The 9,467-nt window shown below is 39.3% G+C and overlaps 1 protein-coding gene across 1 annotated transcript; it reads right to left on the minus strand.

The window, feature by feature from the left end:
* Positions 1-2,276: 2,276 nt before the first annotated feature.
* LOC132599378 (protein ALTERED PHOSPHATE STARVATION RESPONSE 1-like) lies at positions 2,277-8,570 on the minus strand. Its single transcript, XM_060312719.1, has 4 exons — positions 6,809-8,570; positions 6,180-6,382; positions 5,242-5,465; positions 2,277-4,262 (listed from the first exon to the last, which is right to left on the minus strand). The coding sequence occupies exons 1-4, from the start codon at positions 8,322-8,324 to the stop codon at positions 3,536-3,538; spliced, it is 2,670 nt and encodes an 889-aa protein (XP_060168702.1). The 5' UTR covers positions 8,325-8,570; the 3' UTR covers positions 2,277-3,535.
* Between the last annotated feature and the right edge of the window lie 897 nt (positions 8,571-9,467).

Genomic DNA, 9,467 nt, shown 5'->3' on the forward strand with positions numbered 1-9,467 from the left:
TAATAGAAAAATGTGAGAAAAAGGCAAAAAAAAAAAGAAAAAAAAAAGATAAAAAGATAAATACCGATTCTGATATGTAAGAGCCCCACATCACCAGAGGTTAAACCGCTTATGATATTCAACCCATACATAGGAGAGTATAAACTCGTTCATGTTTTAAAAGTACTTAATTCAAATCTTAAAATGGGAAAGGAGGAGTAATTTACTACTGGTTGTTCTGGAAGAAGAAAAAAAGAATAGGAAAAAGATATATAAACACCTTAGCTTATTTGTATTGGAGTTGCAAACCGTATTACCTATTGCTGTTTGTCTTTGGAGTCCTTGTTAATATTGGTTTGGGAACTGGCAAAAACCTATTATAAATATTCTGTACGTATACCGTCCACTTTGAAACCCCGTTTTCCTTCATCTAATCTCTGACCTCTTGGGAAGCAAAATTAGCCATTCAAAAATATACCAAAGAAATCACATATGGATAAAATCATGAAGAAGAATGAGTACTACTCAGAAAATTCCTTGACAAACTCGAGCCTTCCAGGTGAAATCATATTCGATATCTTGAGCCACGTGCCACTTAAGCATCTTCACAGATTCAAATTTGTTAATCGCAGGCTTTGGAATGCCCTCTTTCTACACCCTAATTTTAGGTTGCTTCGCCTGAGGAATTCCTCTCAGGATTATGGGGAATTTGAGGTGACCTACCACCAAGAAGATTATTCATTCGCTGTAAGATCATGGAGTAGACAGGACTTACATCTGATGCAATCATCAACTAGAGCGACATACCGCATATACAGCAATATATTGTTCCAACATATTGAAATCCCCAGTCCACAGTCCTAGTTTGTGCATCGCCTTGGACTCTGTTCTGTCTATCCAAGCTGTCAAGTTGATCTCCGTTCATGAAGATCATCATTCACAGCTTGCTTATGAAATTCTTCATGTTGGGTTTGTTGGAAATACTTATTGTTGGCGAGCTGTTGACGCTGACTTGCAAAGCGGTGATCAGTGTCGAAATTGGAAGAGGAAGAAAATTCAGGTTTTCTTTGGGAGGGCATCAGTCGCTAATTGCATTTCCCAGGATGATGATGATGATGTTGATATAGAAGTTGATATTTTGGATATGGAGAATGACAGCTATATTGGTCATACTACTTTCCCTAAAGGGTTTCTGAGCACAACTACTCTCTTAGATTGGAATGGTCGACTCTCCTTTGCTGAAATAGTAAAGGATGAGCTACATGTATTGGTTCTAGAAGATCACAGAAACCTGAAATGGGCTGAAACCAAACGAATCATTAGGCTCATGCCATCATTCTTGCAACGGGTTAGTATAACGGATAGAGTCGTCTGTGCTCACAAGTCTAATTTGTTCTTTGTTCGAAAAGACAAGGTATACAAGACATCTCATCTCTGTGAGTATGACATCCATACTGGAAAGTTAAAAACTAGCCCGCTCGACTTCGGTGAAGATGGCGTCGCAATTAGGATCACGACTCGTCTTGCATTGTCTAGCATGAATAGATAAGATTGGAATCCATTGTCTTGCATTAATATCCTCAACTTTTCTTTTAACTGACTACTTATGATTCAAACCCACTTGTCCCTGGTTTTTAACTACTTAATTTGAATATCGTTTTATTTTTTTCTTTAACTACTGTGTTAAGAGTATACACTCGTTAAATACTCGTATGTTACGTGCTAGCTTGTTTTGCTACTGCTGTATGGTACAATTGTACATCCTGCATTTTTTTACTATTCTTTGGAGGATGCTGATCCTAATAAGAAGTCGTTACGTTTGAGGCTTCAGAAACTTTATAAGTACGAAATAATCGAAGGGCCAAAATGATGTTGGATCGTTCAATTTAAAAAAGAACAAAAATTGATTTGTGCACTTTACTGATCTGCAACGTTTTGTGAAAGTATACTGCGGCTCTGACAGATAGGATTTTGATAAATTTAAGATAGAATCGGCAGATGAGTTGAATAATGACTGCAATCAACAAATTTGAACATTGGAAAATGTTATACCGCGCTGATATTATTATTACTGGTCCTATGTCGGAAGTTGATAGGAGGCATATATTCTCTGTGCAGCTTTTTACGTTAGCTTTCAAATCCCTGAATTATGACATACCCCTTTATCATATAAATCAGCATACCACCATTTTCCTTAATTTCATAGATGTGGTATCAAATTTCGCGATAAACATGAACACATCTCAACATATTGACAAATACGAGCAACAATTTATTAATCTGGTAAACAAACGACGTATTCAACACACCTCACCTCAAATAAGAATCTCTGTGTTATGGACAACTAAAATGACTTATGTTACATACGGTCAGTAAGTTCTGGGTTAGCTTAAGTTGAAAGGCGGAATAAGGGAGCTGTCCAAACTTTAGCCATACAAGTTATCAGCGGACAGAATGCACTATCTATTATAAAAAATATATCTGGGTCATCTATCCAGTCCTATATACACAATAATTTAAGATAATTATCAGAATTTTAAAGAACAAGCCCCTGTACAAATCTGAATACAACTAACTTACACGAGTATCATATCTCTGTTCTCAGGCTGGTCTGGTGCCAGGCACATGGCAGTCTCAATGACTTGCGTCTCCAAACAGCCTCTTCTCATGTTCCACTGGTGAAGTCTCGATCCAACTGAAAAATGACCAACTACCGTAAGCCTTGAACGAACAACTCTTCATGTTATTTTCCTTAGATGGACCCTGCTTGCAGTTTACATGCCACCCCCACTTGCTTATTTGCATTATTATCACAATGATGCTGCCCGTCTGTACGTGAACACGGCCTGCCATAGCTCAGATATCTCTATCAATCATTTTCTCAAAATACCAATCAACAGCAGCTCCAGGAGGACAGCGCACAAAGTCTCCCTTCTGGCTCAATTTAGTTGGTGGCTAACTAATCTGCCATAGGAACCAGCTGGCCACCATGTAGGGCTCACTTGAAGCCTAAATGGTGCCAATGGGGTGAACAGCGAACATGTCACTTAGCACCAAGGTAACCATAGCATGTCATAATGTCTCCAACCGCTGACACTTATAAATACTTGAATTTGACAGAGGCATGGTATTTCATAATATACGTCTACACTAGCTCAGATGGGTGACTTCCTGGGGTATTTAATCCCCTCCTCCTTTCAGGTTCATCGCTAGTCTGATTCGAAGCCCTACCTGAAAAACATGATATTTTCTGCTGCATCCAAAATAGGAGATTCAAGAATATCTGTTCTGACATCGGCAATAAGTTCCCATTGCAACAACCTCAAAGGCACATCATCAGTATAATATCTGCCATAAACCTCCATTCCCAACTGAAACTGATCAAGCTGTGATATGATGTTACAGCAAGAGCAGAGAAAGCCAACAAGGTCTTTGTCGCTCCATTTAACATTGTCCCCTTGTCTCGAAAATCAATAACCTCCAACAGTAGCATAATAACAGGCACCAAGGAGGAGTGACATTTTCAAGGTAATGCAATAATAATTTCTCATGTTCTTCAAGCAAGATCATCTTCTTCAATGCGTTGCAAAAGCTCCTCGTACACTTTCAAGGATTTGGCAGTAAACCTTTCCATGGCCTCAAAAATATGTCTCAGACCAGCCTGCAGACTACTATTTTTGCTTGTGTCACTCTGGTAAACGACATGCCTATTTAATGAGAGACCACTTTCATCCCCAGAAACAAGTACTATTCTTTTTCCCAGTGCATGAATCCCCTTTTGAATCTTCTGGTCCTCCCTCTCCAGGCTCTTCACTTTTCTCTCCATATCCTTGCGTAGCATCATCCTTTGCCGCATTTCATGTTTATCTCGCTCCCAGAGCTGAAGGACATTCGATGCAAAATCTCGCATGCGGTCAATAACCTCTTTCTCAGAAACTCCTTCAATGGTTTGTGACCACTGATTACAAATGACAAAAATTGGGGGAGCACCAATCCTGCCCGGAGAAAAGGGAACTCTTCCATCGGCTGTTTCTTCAGGCACATAGAAAAGACATTTCATGAGCCAAGTGTTTAATGCTTTCACATAGCCCTTCTGTGCATTCACCCAGCAAGAGAATCTCAAAGTCCAGTTCAAAAGCTCCTGTTCAAGGTGCAGAGTCGCTTCAAGATGAGCATCACTCAAGTGTTTATGAGATGCAATGGCATCTAATCTTTTGGCTTCTCCAATAGCCTGGCATTGGTTATGATGACACTCAAGCATGCCTTTCCACATTTTACTTAACCTACATAGAATCCACATAAGAGAAACTTACATTAGATAACTATTTGGCCTAGAAAGAGAGAAAAGTTCAGCGTAAAATCTGAAACCGCTCCAACAGTACTAGGACTAGGCATTATATATCAAGATAAATCCCACAAAGCATCCCATAGGATCCAGATGTCTGATTCAGCTTTTAGCGAAAGCAAGAATCCCCTTCAGGAGTATCACAAGCAGCTATACATTTACATCCACCCTTGACTTTCCAATAAAGACAAACTACAATGTACATTTGAGAGGGCTGAATATGTAGGTCATAGCTTCCGCATCCTAATAAACAAGCCAATTTTTAACAAAGTGAGTTATAATACTTTCATTAAAGCTGGGAGCACAAAAAACCTCGCCTATACAAGTCGTATACCGAAAAGTAGACAACATACAAAGATACACGATTCTCTATGAAAGACACCCAATCTTCTATACCAATTGGAACCATGTGTGCACCAAAAGAAACTAGGATTAAAAGGTTGTTTCACAGATCTACAGAAACATTCTCTAACACCTCAAAACTAGGAACAACCAAGCCCATTTTAGGCATTACCATACGCTCATGAAAAAGTTTTAAGCAGTTACCCAGGTGACACACTAAATACAAAAAGTACTTGACGAACACATCACAAGAAATTTCTAAAAGCCCATCGAAAGGGTACATTAAGTGAGAACCATCGCATTGGGATCCAAATCAATTTCTTGAAATCATTCAGGGAGATCAATATACAAGACTTTCGATGGTGCGGCAGCTTGGGGGCATACAATGACGACATTACAATAACCTTGCAATACAAATCAGAAACAGTAATCAAAATGTGGCAAACCAACACTTCTTCTCTTCATCTAGTGCATTTATAAAATCTAATGATAGGCAAACCAGACAGAAAGTTCTTTAATATCTCATTAAATAGAAGGTATCCATTTCATCCAGAAGACTCAGAAAAAAGACATACCCCTTAATAAGTACATTCAGTTGCGGCCATAACTCTTCATCCCTCATCTTGTTTATCTTCTCAGAGATCTTATCAACAACCTGAATCGCAATTCTAATTTTTGTAGAGAGACTTCTAACCAATTGCCTTGTCATGTCAATCTTGTGAGCCTCAGCACCCTTTTGATCTAATCGCGTCAGCTTTTCAGATTTCCTTTCATGAAGCACCCTTATCTTCTCCTCAGACTGCAGAACAGCCACCATAAGCAAGGGAAAGTATTATATCACAGGAAACACACTGTCATTACTAGTTCCGTGTATGTTCAAGGCAATATGAATTACAACTAGCACTACAACTACCTTTGCCTCGAGGGTATGGTCTCTGATTGAAGGGAAGATATTTTTACATTCCAATTGTAAGAAGGGGATAAATACTCAAAGGACTAATCTAAGGCCTGACGAAAGTGAAACGCAAGGTTATCCATCATAAACCAAAGGGGGCATATTAGGTGTCTGCTATAAGAGAATTAAAGTTCCCAGAAAGAGGAAATACAAGCAAGACTAGCCACAGAAGTTTGCAGACAATTTCTGTTAAGAGTGAGACAAACATGACAACAGATGAAGATACAACATTAGCAAATAACATTAGAATGATAACAAGTTCAGATTTATGGCACTTGCATCTCTGGATTATCACAGATTTTTTGATAACAAGCTTCTAATTCACCAATTAGCCACTTGCAAGACACACCAAGAGATGCAATCAGACAATAATCACAAATGAGGAAGAAACCATTTTGAATCCTCCAAATTACTTGAGCTACTCAGAGAGCAAAAGGAAAAAAAAAAAAAAAAAAAGATACCAGAAAAATGCTGCCCTCCATTAGAAAAAGAAGTCTAAAGCATGTTTATAGCAAACAATGGGAAAAAAAATAGTCTACCTACAAAACGAAACAATACCTTAACCTCCTGATACAGTTTCTTCTCCCAGAGGTACAGCTTGTTTAACGTCGAAGAAAGGTTCTTGTACCTTGAAGTAACATCTCCTTCCACATCTGAAGCAACAGGATCCGCTATCTGAATCTCAGCACTCTTTGACGTAGAAGGTTGTGACGACACCACGGATAATGAAGGGGTAATCGCATGCAACATCTTGGAAGAAACTGTCTCCACGAATTACCAAGAAATGGAAGTTAAAAATCAACTGAAACAGCCTCAAATCAATTTACTAACTCTTCTTTTTCTTTTTTTTTCTTTTTTCTTTTTTTGAGAATGGTGAATCAAACTACTAACATGTCCAGTATACTATGCAACAGCAAGACTTAGACTGTATTCAGAAACAATCCCTTATTGTCATCCACAAACCTCTCGAGCATAATGATGAATAGCAAAAAAAATCATAACTTGATGTCACAATGAAGTACATAGATATGTGGAAGGCATAAAAACTAAAACTGAGATCACAACTAAGTACCTAGATATGTGGAAGGCATAAAAACTTAAAACTTGATATCACTAACTAACTACCAAGTACCTATATATGTGGAAGGAATAAAAATCAAAACTTGAAATGACTAACCATCAAGTACCTTGATATGTGGCATGCTTACGATTGTGAGGAACCTTTCCAACCTCGAGCACCTTAGCAAGCTCATTTCCATATTCAGAAGCTCGCTCAAATTGAACCTGAATCTCCTTCACAACATCAGAATCGTCCTCAAATGCACGAGCTTTGAACCCACCACCAACATTTGACTTCCCTTCCTCATCTACCACTTTCTTATCCACAACGTGCACCTCATACTCCACGTCCTGCTCATTCTCCATCGACGCAACACTTGGCCTCCCACGATATATCGCCTCCGAATCACTTTCCTTCTCTCTCTCCTCCTCTACCAAGTGGCCTTCATTTTCGCCTTCGACAAACTTCTGATGCCCGTGAACTTCCTTAACAACCTCATGCTCAAAATCCTCCTCTTCTAAATCAGGAATACCTTCTGCTTCCCTCACTTCCCTCAAATCTCGACTTGGCGTATACGGTGTAACGTAATTAGTACTCTCAAGAGTCTCGAATGGATTCAGAAAATCCCAAGGTGAATTCCTCGGTGGAGATGGCGGTGGCGGTGGCGGTTTCGACGTCGACGGCCCGGCTCCAGACGGCGGCGCTGGCGGAGATGAAACACCGTATGGCCCACCACCGTAATTGGGATAAACCGGATAATTAGGGTTAGGGTTGTTGTTGGAATTATTGGGATAAGGAGAAGGGTAATATGAAGAAGAAGAAGCTTCACCCATACGAACAGTCGCTGGACTTATTGGTCGTTGTTGATAAGTCACCGACGGCGTCGCTTGTTTCCTCATGTAATTCATACGCATATACCCACTGGAACCAGCTTGATATGGTGCTCCGAACCCAGCACCACCACCCGACCCGACTGGATAAGGTGCTCCGTACCCCCCACCACCACCCGACTCGACTTGATATGGTGCCCCGAATCCACCACCAACACCCGACTCGACTTGATATGGTGCCCCGAAACCACCAGCTTGATATGGTGGTCCGAACCCACCACCACCACCACTGCCCGACCCAACTTGATATGGTGCTCCGTATCCACCAGGCCCACCAACTTCGAAAGGTAGGGTTTCATGATCAGCATATGTGAACTGGTTACCATACGGATTATTATTATTACCATGAGTAGGGGTTCGGGTTTCAGTATGATGATGTAAAGATTCTGAGCCGGAATCATCATCTGAACCGGATTCAGAGTGGAAGTGAAGGTGTGAACCGGAACTGGAGTGAGAATCGTGACGTTGGTGAATTACGGCAGCCGGTTTTTTACCGGAAGGTTGTGAAAGGTCAGGTTTCCGATTGAGAATCGGAGAAAGAGGAGAAACGGATGAAGGTAAAGATTCGGGTTCAAGTTCATGTTGGAAAAAGCGGTGAAGTGAACCGCCAACGGATTTTAAAGAGTGAAGATAAGCTATGTGGGCTTCAGCAAAAGCGTAACGGTGGTGAATAGCTTCGTCTAAAAAGGAGCAACGTTCACGGCAGAGTAACACCGCCGGTAAGTCTTCATGTTTAGAGGTTGCACACCCCATAATAATTTTAATACTTCAATTGGGGAAAACAAGAAAAGGCATGGTGATGCTATAGTCAGAGAATTAGTGGACAAAACAGAGAGCGATGGATCAACGAATGAAGGGTAAAGAGAAAGAACAAGAATGACAAAATGCTCCCTTATCTTTGAGTTTAGGTTCAAATGTATGCATTTGGTCATTTAAGTTTGTCCTTTAAGTTTATGTCAATTATTCACCAAACTCTCTATCTGTCGTATTTGACGAGAACTATGAAAATAAAGAGAAATTTAGCAGAAACTTACATTTATAAGTATAATTTTTATAATTTCTGCTATTTTTATTTCATTTCTAAAGTCTGTGCATGCTATTCTTTATATCTTTTTAATGTTTAGTGTACATTTCTGTGTTCCATATCTTAAGACTTGATGGGATTGTCTTGGTATTATGGTTAAATCTTTTTCTTTTCACAGATATTAGACAAATATATCAAAATTGACCAGTGCATACTTAATAGGCTATTTTGACCTACCCTCAAACATAAGGGATCATTTTTGTCATTTTCTCGAACAAGAAGCATCACCCAACCACCTCCAAGTGCTGGAGGGACAAGGATGGAATCTTTGCCAGCAGAGATTTCGTCCGTTTATTAGGCCAGATCATATAAGAGAAATAAAGAGCAAATGGTTGCTCCGATGAAGCTTGGTGAATGTGAAAGTGCTTTTTCCTTTTTCAACAATTAGAGAGAGATGAATAATGTATTTTCTGCTTATGAATTTCGTTTTCAACATGTCACTTATTGAATGTCCAAATTGGTACTCTTTACTGTAGGTGATTAAACGTCATTTAGCAAAAACCTACCCCAGTTAAAAGATAATACAGTAGTAGCTTATTAACTAAACGACATTTCTGTCACATAATAGTTTAGAGATTAGACCAAATAAAACGTACGAGGTGTAAATTGGATTGGGATTGAAATAGAGAAAAAATGAGAAGCGTCGGTACAAGATTGCAAATAATTTGAACACGTGTCGATTTTAAAGTTTGAACACGTGTTGATATTTTTTTATTTGAAAAATAATAAAATTTTAGAACAAATTGAAAGGAAATGAGCATATAAAATGAAACGGAGCAAATAACATTTAAATGTATTTTACTGAGTTTACA

This window comes from Lycium barbarum, chromosome 6 (assembly GCF_019175385.1).
Source record: "Lycium barbarum isolate Lr01 chromosome 6, ASM1917538v2, whole genome shotgun sequence".
Taxonomy (NCBI): Eukaryota; Viridiplantae; Streptophyta; class Magnoliopsida; order Solanales; family Solanaceae; genus Lycium; species Lycium barbarum.

Coding starts and splice junctions, on each gene's coding strand:
- LOC132599378 (XM_060312719.1), bottom strand. CDS start 8,324: ATGGGGTGTGCAACCTCTAAACATGAAGACTTACCGGCGGTGTTACTC. Junction 5,466..6,179: donor AACTGTATCAGGAGGTTAAG/GTATTGTTTCGT, acceptor GCTGTTCTGCAG/TCTGAGGAGAAGATAAGGGT. Junction 4,263..5,241: donor CTGAATGTACTTATTAAGGG/GTATGTCTTTTT, acceptor GATTCTATGTAG/GTTAAGTAAAATGTGGAAAG.